This window comes from Silene latifolia, chromosome Y (genome assembly GCF_048544455.1).
Source record: "Silene latifolia isolate original U9 population chromosome Y, ASM4854445v1, whole genome shotgun sequence".
Lineage (NCBI taxonomy): Eukaryota > Viridiplantae > Streptophyta > Magnoliopsida > Caryophyllales > Caryophyllaceae > Silene > Silene latifolia.
Window position 1 is genome coordinate 52,379,862 of NC_133538.1, and position 14,059 is coordinate 52,393,920.

General features: G+C 40.6%; 1 protein-coding gene and 1 non-coding gene across 2 annotated transcripts; both read left to right on the forward strand.

Moving 5' to 3' along the window:
• Positions 1-1,512: 1,512 nt before the first annotated feature.
• Positions 1,513-1,619, forward strand: LOC141635812 (small nucleolar RNA R71). The gene has a single exon (XR_012540471.1). It is a non-coding gene; the product is annotated as a small nucleolar RNA R71 (small nucleolar RNA).
• Positions 1,620-4,270: 2,651 nt separating this feature from the next.
• LOC141628033 (uncharacterized) lies at positions 4,271-7,046 on the forward strand. Its single transcript, XM_074441222.1, has 5 exons — positions 4,271-4,300; positions 5,247-5,336; positions 5,433-5,781; positions 6,034-6,131; positions 6,693-7,046. Exons 1-5 carry the CDS (start codon positions 4,271-4,273, stop codon positions 7,044-7,046), a joined length of 921 nt encoding a protein of 306 aa, XP_074297323.1.
• Positions 7,047-14,059: the final 7,013 nt, after the last annotated feature.

The window sequence follows — 14,059 nt, forward strand, 5'->3', positions numbered from 1 at the left end:
ACTGAGATAAGACAAGACAATGGCAACTACAATCAACAACACGAACAATGACAACAGTCCCAACCATAATCACAATAATCCAACCAAACTCACATCGATCGTCCACCTGGACCAGCCCGCGATGGGGGACCGCAGCCGTTCCCACCTAAGCCCCGCTCATCATACGAGCGATAACCCTGTCCCATTAATGTGCACATCCCCTTACGTCGCGGGTTCCACGAAGGGCGAAACTAGGGCGTGAAGCCACTCCCGCAAGTGACCCCACTCGGTAGAACGCATCTCGAGAACATCAACAACAACCACAACCATCACGATACAACAATTATAGCAGACAACCAAACACAACACAACCACAATATTCGACACACTAGACCATCTACAGAAACTGAGTAGGCGAACCTACCTTTACGCATCCGCAACCAATCCATGCCGACAAACAAAGTATCCAGCGCACAAGCAAAGCCTATTACCATCATGCAAATATCTATTACTACAAGCAAAACCCTAACTATAGAAACAAAGGCACGGATGATGAATATGACATACCTATTAGGGGAAACTCAAAGAAAAGACCGCTACCCGACTCAAGAGACGCTCTCCTAAGGCTCAAGAATCTTCAAAAGGCATCCATGGAGGTTTTTAAGGTGAAGGGAAGGGAAAGGGGCGACTGAAGGATAAGAAAAAAGTGGCGGAAGTGATTTGCGGATTTAACAAAACGCGATATAAAACCCTCGCTGAAAACTGGGCACTCGATCGAGTGCCCAACATACTCGATCGAGTAACCCCCTACTCGATCGAGTAACCTAGCTACTCGATCGAGTAGCCTCTACTCTATCGAGTACCACTCTTTCAACTCAACTCCAGATGACCACGGCACTTAACTCTAAGGCTATTCCCGCTCCCAAGGTCGGTCAACGATGGTCAAAGGGTCCCTAAAAGGGCGGGTATTACACTTGGTTTCTCATTGGAGGTGGGGTGTATGTTTGTTGAGGATTTTGAACATTTTGGCTTTTGTATGAGAGGTTGGGGTGGAATTTGGTGTTTTCATTGTAATAGTTTGAATAAGGGGTACCACTCTTGTATGCTTGGAAAGCATTCACTTGTTCACTTGTTCCCCTACATTCACTTTGGTCATGTCCTAAAGTTCCACAATTCTCACATACTCCACTTGGAATTGATGATGATGCTACCATAGCATTAACATGTTGCTTGGGTGATTTGGAGGCCTCCTCAAGTTTAGCCATAGCCTTCTCAAACTTCAAATTAATGGTGTCGATATGAGCACTAAGTTGAGCACTCAATTGAGTAATAGAGTCCACCTCATGCTTTCCTCCTCTAGTATCCTTCCAAGGTCTACTATATTGTGAGTTATGGACCGCCATTTCTTAAATCTTGTTCCATGTTTGATTGTCATCAACTTCGGTAAACATACCATTTGACCCCATATTGAGAATGTTTCGGGAGTCTTCATATAGACCATTCCAAAATTGTTGTACAAGGAACCACTCGCTAAGTCCATGGTGTGGACAAGATCGACAAGTATCCTTGAATCTCTCCCATGCTTCATCCAAATATTCCTCGTCCCTTTGTTTGAACCCGGTGATTTGGGCTCTCAACATGTTAGTCTTCTCCGGAGGATAGAATTTCTTGTAGAAAGCAAGTGCCAATTTCTTCCATGAGTCAATACCAAGAGTAGCCTTATCTAGGCTCTTCAACCATTGTTTCGCGGAACCAATCAAAGAAAAAGGAAATAAGACCCATCGAATTTGGTCTTGAGTAACTCCGGTTTAAGAAATCGCATCACAATAGTCACAAAAAGTCTCCATATGAGAATGAGGGTCTTCACTAGGCATCCCCCCAAATTGACTTCTCTCAACTAGTTGTATAAATGCGGATTTTGTAATGAAATTACCGGTTAGATGTTGTGGGGTAGGAGTACCATTTGGTAGGTTCTCCTCGGTTGGTACGGAATGTGATGAAAATTTAGGCATTGTGGGTTAATTTTGTGGTTGGTTTTGTGTTGGATTATCCTCTCCTTCTCTTGCAAAAGGGTTGGTAAACTCAATATTATTTGGTTGAATGTCCACAATCTCACCAATACCTCTCAAAGTATTTCTAGAAAGTCTTCTATTGTTGGTCAAAGTTCTTTCAATTTCAAGATTAATGGGTAACAAGTCACCTTGTGATCTCCTAGACATGCAAAATATCAAACAACTCGAAAACAATTAGAACAAACCTTGAGAAGTTTAACTTCCCCAAGGTAAACAAAGACACAACTAAAAACAATTAAAGAAAATCAAATCAAGTTAACACCGTCCCCGGCAACGGCGCCATTTTTGGCTCAGTCGGTTTTGTTACTCGTCGTCAAAAGTTACCTTGACCAAAACAATATTTATAACTTCACAAACTAATCTACTCTTAGTAAAGAGGCAAGTAAAGGTCGGATCCCAAGGGACGGGTATTGATGTAGGATTTTCAATTGCAAGTGGTTGTGTCTAGGGGTGTCACAATTCGGGTTGAGGTAGGAGATCAACTAAACTAATCAACAATGTAAATAAAGTAATGAAAACAAGCAAGATGATTAAAATAAGATGTAAACAATTGATTAAAAGCACTAAGGTATCATGGGTTCATAGGGGATTCATGGGATTTGATATTACAAACATATTCTCTACTAGATGCAAGCACTTATTGTTGTGATGGGATCGAGTTAGTGTATGTCTTACAATCCCTAAGAAGATTTGGGTCCCGGAGCCTAATCGATTAGATTGTACAACACCTACAAGTCGACTTAATCCTTCCTATCCAACTATATGCATGGTCTAATGAGACTCGAGTTGGTTTATGTCTTACAAGTCTCATTGAAAAGGTAAGTGATGGGTAAAAAATGCAAGGATTCATAGGCTCGCATGTCATTAAACATAACATGTGTATAAGTTGGAATCACAACAAGCAAGCAAATTAATTATGAAAATATATTAGATTAAGCATGAATCAATCCCCATGTTGGTTTCCCCTAATTCCCCATTAACCCTAGTTAAGGAAACTACTCACTCATTATCAAGTTTAACATGCTAACAAGGTTGTCAATCATACTAGCAAGGCAAAATATGATGAACAAATGAAAATGATTAACAATAATTTAAAAGGATTAAGAGAGAATTATACCTATGAAGATAATTCTAAATAATAAAGCAAAGAATAATAGAAGTACTTGATGATTGATGGAAGGTTATCAATCCTCCAAATAAACCCAAATAATCTTCTTATTAGCTAAAATAAATGATGAACAATAGAGAAACTAAGGAAAGATTAAGGAATGAGATTTGTATTAAGACTAGATTAAGAGTTGATTAAGGAATGATTAAGATTGTATTACAACTTGATGATAAACTAAGTAGTACAAAGGGGTATTTATACTAAATATTAGTTACAAAGATTAGGGTTACTAAGGGCTTAAATGAATATTAAGACCCTTAAGAAAAGTTGAGGAAATGCTCCTTTCCAAGGAGATGCGCATCTTTGTTTTGCTAGTCCCACGAAGATATGCTCGTCCTGAGCGTCTAGGAAGCTGGCACGGTGGAGTCTGTAAGGGGATACGAGCAGATCATGGGAGTGGCGCTCGGATTTCTTGGCCTCAAGATGAGCGTCTTGGCATCGGGACGCTCAGATTTGTGGGCAGGGAGACGCTCAGATTGGCTTGCAATCCGCTCGGATTGTGAGTCAGCCACTTTTCTTCTCTTCTTTCCACAACAATCCGCGGGGATCTTGTTGAGGATGCAAGGATACTTTCATCATTGCCCAATCTACTTTATTATCTACATAGCCTTCTAGTATCGTCTTCCCTTTGATGTTTTGTCATTGATTGTGCTCAATTTAGCTTCATTTTGCCATAAAAATGCAAGGTTTGCACTCCTTTCCTACCAAGGGATCAAAACCTCAAAGAATATGCAAAATGGGAAACTAAAGATAGTAAATGACCCAATTATGCACTATAAAACATAGAAACGAGGCTAATTCGGGGACTAAATGTGCTCAAATATGAGTCACATCAGGGCGTGAGCTCACCGACGCTGAAGGAGAGAGGGTGGGACAATTGGTAAACATTCTCTATGCTATGGAGGTAAAGGTACCTGAGCGTAAGCCTCTTCCTTCCCATCTTAAATATGCATTTTTAGATGAAACTGAGCAGTATCCAGTCATTGTTAGTGCCAAGTTGGATGATAAGCAGCTGGCCGCTTTGTTAGTTCTTAAGAAAAACAGGAAAGCGATGGGTTATTCATTGGATGATATTCAAGGCGTCAGTCCTGATATCTGTTGCGCAGGATTGAGCTAGAAGAAGATCACAAACCTTGAAGACAAGGTCAACGGAGGCTGAATCAGAAGATGCAGGATGTTGTGATGGCTGAGGTAATGAAGCTACTCGATGCAGGTATTATCTACTCTGTTGGTCATTCTAAATGGGTGAGTCCAGTTCAGGTGGTTCCTAAGAAAGGAGGAACTACTGTGGTTAAGAATGACAAAAATGAATTGATACCTACTAGAGTTGTGACTGGTTGGCGGATGTGCATAGATTACAGACAGCTGAATGCTGCCACAAAGAAGGATCACTTCCCCCTTCCTTTTATTAATCAGATGGTGGAAAGGTTAGCCTCTCATAAGTTTTTCTGTTATTTAGATGGATATTCAGGGTTCTTTCAGATCCCTATTCATCCGGATGATCAGGGAAAGACTACTTTTACCTGTCCTCAAGGTGTTTTTACTTATCGTTGAATGCCTTTTGGTTTGTGCAATGCCCCTGCCACCTTTCTAAGGTGCATGATGGGATATTTTATGAGTATATAGAGTCTATTATGGAGGTCTTTATGGACGATTTCAGCGTCTATGGGAGTGATTTTGATAACTGTTTGTCTAACCTTGTTAAAGTGTTGCAGCGCTGCATTAAGGTTAATCTTGTGCTTAACTGGGAGAAGTGCCACTTTATGGTCAACGACGGAGTTTTCATAGGGCACTTAGTTTCTGATAGGGGCATTGAGGTAGATAAGGCAAAGGTGCAAGTCATTCAGCAATTGCCTCCTCCTGTTAATGTTAAAGGAGTGAGGAGTTTCCTTGGACATGCCGGCTTTTATCACCGGTTCATCAAGGACTTTTCTAAAATTACTAAACCTCTTACACAGTTGTTACTTAAGGATGCCCCCTTTGTTTTTACTGATGAGTGTCTTTCTACTTTTAACATGTTGAAACAGGCCTTGATTTCAGCACCGATTATCCAGCCTCCTGACTGGGAGCTGCCATTTGAGATTATGTGTGATGCTAGTGATTATGCACTAGGAGAGGTGTTAAGCCAGCGGAAAGACAAAGCTTTGAGCGCGTTATATTATGCGAGCCGAACTCTGGATGAGGCTCAAGTAAAGTATACTACTACTGAGAAGGAGCTGTTGGCTGTGGTTTATGCGCTGGAGAAATTTCGCTCTTATTTGATAGGTTCGGACGTTACTGTTTTTACAGACCATGCAGCACTGAGACACCTTCTTGCTAAGAAGGAAGCTAAGCCACGATTGCTGAGGTGGATAATCCTTCTCCAGGAATTTGATTTGAAAATCAAAGACAATACGGGTGCCAAGAATGTAGTAGTTGATCACCTGTCGCGATTACCGCAGCAGGAGGGAGAGGATCCTTTGCCTATTAATGATTCTTTTCCTGATGACTCCTTATTTGCAGTTTTTACTAATACTAACCATGATCCGTGGTATGCGGATTTGGCTAACTACGTTGTCACTGGCGAGCTGTCACCCGACCTGTCTTATCACCAGAAGAAGCGATTTCTTCATGACGCAAAGCGATATTTCTGGGATGATCCTTATTTATTTAAGAAGTGTGCAGACGGTCTTTAAAGACGGTGTATTCCGCAGTGGGAGACCAAGGAAATCCTAGAAGGCTGTCATTCATCCTTTTATGGTGGTCACCACGGTCCGACACGAACCGTGGCTAAGGTACTTCAATCTGGTTTTTTCTGGCCTACTTTGTTTGCAGATGCTAAAGTGTTTGTTTCAGCAAGTGATGCTTGCCAGTGCTCTAGGAATATCTCTAATAGACATGAGAGGCCACAAAACGGCATTCTAGAGGTCGAGGTTTTTGATGTCTGGGGTATCGATTTCCAAGGACCATTCCCGTCTAGTAAAGGTAATAGGTATATTCTGGTAGTTGTAGACTATGTGTCTAAATGGTTGGAGGCTATTGCTTCACCTAACTGTGATGCCAAGACCGTGATTAAAATGTTTAAAAAGATTATTTTTCCCCGATTTGGTGTCCCTAGGGTCGTCATTAGTGATGGGGTAATGCACTTTAAAGAAAAGAAACTCACAGCTATACTGTCTAAAGTCGGTGTCCAACATCGTCGCGGTTTGGGGTACCATCCCCAAACTAGTGGGCAGGTTGAGGTCTCTAATAGGAAACTAAAGGAGTTTTTAGCTAAAGTTGTCTCTAAATCACGAAAGGATTGGAGTCTTAAACTAGATGACACATTATGGGCATATCGGACTCCCTTTAAAACACCGATTGGTGCATCACCATATTGGTTGGCTTATGGGAAGTCCTGTCATTTACCTGTTGAACAAGAATGCAAGGTTTGGTGGGTTATTCGTAAATTAAATTATGATCCTAAGTTGTGTGGTTAGAACCGTTAATTGCAGCTAGATGAGCTGGAAGAGTTTAGGCTAAATGCCTATGCTAGCTCGCGCATCTACAAAGAGAAAACGAAGAGATGGCATGACAAAAGAATCATACCACGAGAATTCCATGTTGGGCAGAAGGTGTTGCTGTTTAATGCCCAACTACGCTTGTTCCCTGCTAAGCTGAAGTCCAGGTGGAGTGGCCCCTATACAGTGACTGTTGTCACCAAATTTGGGTCCGTTGAATTAGAGGATTCCGCGGGTGAACGATTTAACGTCAATGGCCAATATGTGAAGCATTACTATGAAGCAAATGACTTGGTTGGCAAGGTTGAAGTTTTCTACTTCGACAATCCAGATGATCCAGATAATTGAAGTCAAAAGGTCGTGCGGGACCTCTTAAACCTGCGCTATCCGGGAGGCATCCCGGCTTGTAATTTGTTGTACTTTTGTTAAAAAATTTGTTAATTTTGTCTGCTTTAGTTTTTAGTTCTAAAGACGATAGACTGAACGTTTGAGCTTGCTTTGTTGGTTCCGTAGTTTGTTAATGTAGATCTCACGTGGATCCCTCGATCGAGCGCTTTGGCCATCCATTTCTTCTCGATCGAGCACCCTGCAATTTTGACCTCTCGATCGAGTTGATGTTGTTCTCGATCGAGCCCTTCTGATGCCCCAATGTACTCGATCGGATACTTAATACTTTCGATCAAGCTCTCTTGCTTTGACTCGCATGATACGATGTTACGAGGTTATTTGCGACCTCCCATGTTGCTGGCTGGTTTGAGGAGGTCCAAACTTCACGATTATCTTGTGAGTTTTCGGAAGCTACATTCTTCTTTTCTCTTCATTTTGTATTTCCTTTCCCTATTTTTGGTACAATGAGGGCATTGTATGGTTTGGTTTGGGAAGGGTATGCATCCATATCTATGTCTGCATGTTGTTTTTATTGCATTTCAGTTTGCACATTTAATTTCGCTTCGCATGCATTGTTATTTTGACTCAAAGTTTAAATTTTTTTGAAAAATTCAAACAATTTCACGTTTAATTTTGCATATAGGTTAAGTCGGAACGTTGAGACTTTTGTGCTACTTTGAGTCCTTAACCCTTGCCTTGCACATTATTAACACTTCATTGGCATGGTTTCTTGCATAATCTATGAGTTTTTGTTTAAACTCAACTGAACGAATAGACTTGACTCTAATATTGGGAAGCTACATATACATTCTAAGTTTTAGAGCTTGATAAACTGGTGACTTTCATGACCAGTTTTATTTAGGATGTGAGTAGTACTCTCTATAAGACATGTAACATTAATTTGCACAAACATGACACTCTTTTTCTCGGTACCTGTATGCATTCGGATTGCGGTGGTGACACATGTGAAGAGGTAACTTACAACCCTTCTTTCATTACTACCCATAAACTTCACATTAGCCAAATTTGCCTTTTGACCCCCTAACTACACCTAAAATTTAGCCTGCCCTGTCAAGCTAGTTAACTGTTTTTCTGTGGGTATGCTGCTATCCATGTCAATTTGGCTCGCTTTGAAAGATTTGAAGTTGGTAATACGAATTGAAAAAGAAGGAAAGTGAAATGAAGAATATTGAAAAAAGATGTGTGAGAAAAAAAAAATGATGAAAGAAAAGAAAAAAAATGGTTGATTAAGACTCTCGTGCTTATCATTATTTTTCATGGGGAGTCTATTGATGGTGTGAGTGATGTTTTTCCTCAATGGCACGGTTTTACGTCTTGAGTAGTGAAGCGGAATGAGTTTATTATTTGATTATGGTTGTACTAGCTTGGCTTTACTTCCACTTATCCAAATTTATTTTGCCCCTTCTTACCCAATTACCTCACCTCACATTATATGTAAGTCCTCGGGGTTTGTTTTGGTCCTGATTGGTTGGAATGCATATGTACGGTCGGTAGAAATCGGTTTCATGTTAGCTGCATGCATGTTCTTATAGGTCGAGTTAGGTGAGTGTCTTTACTTCTTTCTATCTCATACTTTTATACTCACCTTGTGCTTAATTTGTGTGATGAGCGAGCCGTGAGAGTCCGATATATATGAGTCTTGCAAGGTCGACGGTTCAGTAGTTTAAAATATTGACTTAACTCGTTTGCACTTGACCTTTTGCTACTTTGTTATTTGTTGCATTTATAGTTTGCTTGGAGACAAGCAAAGGTTTGGTTTGGGGAGATTTGATGCGTGCATTTTATATATGGTTTTTACCCTATATTTACACGCATTTATGTGTTATTTATGTGGCGACTAGCTACAAATGCCCCCGAATAGTCTACTTTGGTCTATCTTGTATTAATTGCAGGAATGAGCCGGAAGGAGCATAATCGAGCCTAAACTTGTCCCGTTTGCATGCATTTTGGAGAAAGAAGAATCGGACCCCGGATATTGTTGCCTAAGGATGCGTGAAGTGGTCTCGGAAGATGTTTTGAGTTGATCTACGCTGATACAATGTTGTTATGCTCGATCGACTAAGATTGGTCGTTAAAACCGGTCGATCGAGTAACTTGGATGTTGAAGACTCTCGATCGAGTACTTTACTTAGCTCGATCGAGAGGAGTGTTTTCTGTGTTTCTCGATCGAGTACTTTACTTAGCTCGATCAAGAGGAGTGTTTTCTGTGTTCCTCGATCGGGTATTCATTGTTCTCGATCGAGATGTTTGTCCATTATCTTGCTCGATCGAGTAGTTTATTTCCACTCGATCGAGAGCTTTTGTCAATTACGCAATCTTTTAATTTATCTTTCAGATATTTTAGTTTGTATCTTAGAATAAATAAGGAGAGGGGGATTGACGGCAGTCATCTCATACTATCTCTCTCTCATCTTTTCTCTTGATACTCTACTCCTCAGACCTAGAACTTGGAATTGGGGAATTCATTCTTGTTGATGCGTGTCTTTTATATGATGTTTTACACCTCATTTTACACGCATTTCAGAGCTCATTTATGTAGTTTATGCTACTATTCTCCCTATTTCCGTCTACTTTCGTGTTTTTGTACATTATTGCAGAAATGTGAAGAATCCAGCGGAAATCAAGCTAAATCCATCCCTGAGTACCTTGCATTGCATTTGACGTGAAGTATTTACTCAAGGAACGAGCTTGGTGCGCATTTCGAGGCCTGAAAGACAATTTTATGAAGAATTAGAAGCAACTACCAGCTAAAGTGGTCGATCGACTGACCTCTATGGTCGATCGACCAGAGCACGACATACAGGAGCCACTGCTCAGTGCAGACCAGTCGATCGACCGGTCCCAGTGGTCGATCGACCAAACCGTGATGCTGGCGTGAATAAAAAGATCGAGAATTAAGAAGCCCATGGTGTATTAGGTTTAGGAATAAGTGTTACGTAATATTCCTATATAACATAACCTGACACTTTTCAGTTTTTATCAAGTTTTTTATCATCAAATTTATTAGGGTTCTATATTGAGTTTAGTTTTTAGGGCATAATTGTTCGAATACAATTTACCTTCGTTCTTGCTTTTCGGATTCTTCCTTTCTCTACAATTCCATTCGGTATTTCTCTGTTCCAATTTCAGTTTACTGCTTTATTTCGTTCGTAGTTTAGAATTGTTAGAGTAGTTTCCCAAAAGCCAATTTATCGTCTCATGTTAATTGCTTGTTTCGTTAGTTTAATCATACATTCAGTATCTTTATTCATTAATTTCATTGTTGTTTTCATAATAGTTATGAGTAGCTAAATACCTTGTGCTAGGATGTAGGGAATCTGTAGAAGTAGGCGGCATTAGAATAGTAGACCCGAATCGCGCCTTGGTCGATCGACTGACCTACCTGGTCGATCGACCGGCTACGTGAGATCACCTTCGTTTTGATTAATTAAATTGCTATGTTTGACGAATTGAGTGCACGCGACTAGTTGAATGCCTAGGATTTGACCGACCCAATAAAGATCGAAAGATAGGGAAGGGAGATAGCCTACCTAATTCAGACGACTAAATTAATAAGATCGAGAGATGAGTTAATTTAGCTTTTTTAGTCACTTTTCAGGACGAAAGTTAGTATTAGTGATATTAGGGACCTGTAGCGAGATCGAAAGATGCTACCTGTAAGAAGGGACCGAGAGGACTTCTTATTTTCCCGTCTCACGTGTTTGTTTTAGACTTACCTAGTATACTGCCGCCGAAACTATAGTGAACCAACCATCTTAGCACCCTTTTTATTCTTGATTTCATCTGCTAGCTTAGTTTACTTTTCTTTTATTGCCATTAGTATAGACCAACTCAAATCAAAACTCCCACACTTGTTACTTTAAAGACTAAAATCAGACAACTATTGATTGCATCGCCTCCCTGTGGTTCGACCCTGACTGGCACTAGCTATAGTAGTAGTTTGGACTATAAATATTATTTTTGGTGCATACAACGACAGGCATCACTTGTAATCAGTATTCTCGCTCTTTAACCTTAGTCTTTAATTTATTACAATTGCTCTCATTCTACCCTCTCTTTTCTATATTGTTTTCATTCTTGTTTATCTGAGTATTCTATTTCTAGTATTTAGTTTATGAATTATCTCCTTATTCATATGTTTAATTCAGTTGTACCTTTTTATTATTGTTAATCCCATCTTCTCACTATGCTTAACTAATCTTCTATGCTAGGATATAGGGGAGTCATGGTAATTAGAGAGATTATGAATAGGTGATTAGGGCTTGGCACAAATTGGGTCTTTGTTGTTAATCATTGCATTTAATAGCGGTTTGGTGCTTAAGTCAGCATTTAGCTAATTGATTTGGTACACCTTGACCTAGATCGAGAGATTGGAAGGGGTAAGACTTGCAATGAACATTAGGGCATTCTAATGAGAGTGAAAGCTAAGTTAATAATGTTTTAGGGTGAATAGCGGACCGAGAGGACCTTTTCATTACCCTGCAGACCGAGTTTATGCTGACCTAAGACCCTAGATTATTGGACTCCTAGAAAACCATGGTGAACCGACTGTCCTAGCTGTTTCTCTCTATTTGTCAATCTCTTTAGAGTTTAGTTGTTTTTCCTCTTTTGCTCTCTTTCTCTTTTAATATCAGTACTTCAGAATAAACATTTAAACCCCCAAGAAACGGTTACTAGAAAGACTTAGTTTAGCATACATTATTCCACATCTCCCTGTGGAGTACGATACCCGACTTACCTCTACTATATTAGTTGAGCCGGTTGGTTTATTTTTGATAGGGTTGCGACAGCCGTGTCAATAGACCATCGTGGGACCTAACCCAATCGTGACCTTGACCATTGACCACCACGGTCTGACCAGACTCACCGTTGACCACCGTTAACCGACAGGAGAGGGAGAAAAACAGGCAGTTTCGTGGGTGGTTACAAAAGGGTAGTCGGGTAATTAAATTGGATAATTGAACCCCTAATCGTGACCATTGTTACCTGGGTTAGGGTTGGTAGGTTGTGGGTGGTGGAGTCATTCATGGTGGTGGATGTTGGGTGGTCAAAGGTCGCGTCTTGTGTTGTGGTGGTCGGAATTCGGGAAAAACAGGGGAGTTATGGGGGATTGTGTCAAACCATCTTAAGACGGTGGTTGTCATCGTTGTGGTTGCGTCGGGGGTAAGTGGGAGCCACCACTGGAATCGGCGTGGACCAAGGGAGGCAATGGTGCTGGCCAGTGGAGATGTGAGTCACGATGGTGGTGGTGTTGTGAGGACTTTTACACGGTGGCTGTAGGGGAAGATGGGAGGAGTCCATACAGGTGGGACCTAGGGCAGGGTTGTTTGGTGCGGTAGTTGGGCTCGATTTGAACCAGGGGTATTGGCTGGGCTCACCGTGGTCGTGGGTGGTTGACCACGGTGAGGTAGGGATGGTTATAGGGTGGTGACGGGTTGTTTGGGTGTCGTGATATCTAGGGAGTGTTTTGGTTGGTTTGTATTGACGGGTTTTCGCAGGTTGTCGGGTTTTAGTGTTAACACGGGATTTAAATCATAATTATACGAAAATATAATTTATATAATTAAATTATAATTGGTTATATTATAATAAGTGAATTGAATAATTTATTAATATGTTAGGTAGCGGATTTGTGAAGGATTTATAATCGGATTTGTCTACTTTAATTATTTGGAGCGTTTTGAGCTGCTTAATTGGATTTGCTTGCCAGGTAGGAAACTACTCAATCTTATGCTATTTTATTATTGTTGTAAGACGGATTATATGTTGAGTTGAATTGGTGATAAGACGAATTATGTTGTCTTAAAACGATCTTTATTATTGTCTTGTTGAGTTTAATTGCTGGATAATTTGTCTTATGCCAACTTCTTATTTTATGATAATTTGGTTATCTTACCGTGACTGTTACTATTGGATACTGTTAGAGTTGGAAGATTTTATTTGTCATAAGGTGAGATGAGTATTGTATAGGCCAGGCACGGGGATGTGGAAGGGTTGTGGACCTGAGGAGGGACTGTGTGTCCGGACTGTGTGTCCTTAAGACTGTGTGTCTTGGTTTGGACTGTGTGTCCAGGAGTATCTAGACTGTGTGTCTGAGGCAGGAATGTGTGTCCATTGGACTGTGTGTCCTGGAGTATCCAGACTGTGTGTCTGAGGCAGGAATGTGTGTCCATTGGACTGTGTGTCCTGAAGTATGACTGTGTGTCTAGAAGTGGTTGTGTGCCTTGTGGCCGTGTGCCGTGGGGTGAAGTGAACGGAATTGTGGTGGTAGAATTTATTTGTGTAACACTATTATTGCAGGTTGCATAATTGTTTTTATTTATTGTTTAGTTTCCTACTCAACCTCGTGGTTGACTGTGTATTCGTGAACACCTGTGATGAACCATAATGGGGAGTAGATTTGACAGGTACTAAAGATTAGATGACTTGGGAGCTTATGGGAATGCGTGAAGACTTGCCCAGTCTACCTAGAAGTCTAGACCACATAGATTATTTGATCACCTTATTTATTTCCGCTACGAATTGTATATTATTTTATGATAAGTTTTATTGGAGTCCATTTTGGAAATAATGGTCAAAAATAAAATATTTATCGTTCTCGGTCGGTTTTGAAAATATTTGTCAAAATGGTGTCCACGTAGGCTCGGGATTTCTAGACCTGAAACACGCCACTACTAATGGCGTGTTTTGTGAAGGAAACACGCCATTAGCAGTGGCGTGTCTTTACAACAATTTTTTCCTCAACTGACTGAACTTAAAAAAAAAAAAATTTACATAAGACACGCCATAGGGGGTGGCGTGTTTCCCCTCCGAAACCCGCCATTCCCAATGGCGTGTTTGTTTTAGTCCATTTTTTAATGAAGTTTCTTTCCCTACTCATTATAAACACGCCATTGGTAGTGGCGTGGTTTAGGTCTAGAAATCCCGAGCCTACGTGGACACCATTTTGACAA

Coding starts and splice junctions, on each gene's coding strand:
- LOC141628033 (XM_074441222.1), top strand. CDS start 4,271: ATGGGTTATTCATTGGATGATATTCAAGGC. Junction 5,337..5,432: donor GTGATTATGCACTAGGAGAG/GTGTTAAGCCAG, acceptor ACTACTGAGAAG/GAGCTGTTGGCTGTGGTTTA. Junction 5,782..6,033: donor GGCTAACTACGTTGTCACTG/GCGAGCTGTCAC, acceptor CTTTGTTTGCAG/ATGCTAAAGTGTTTGTTTCA.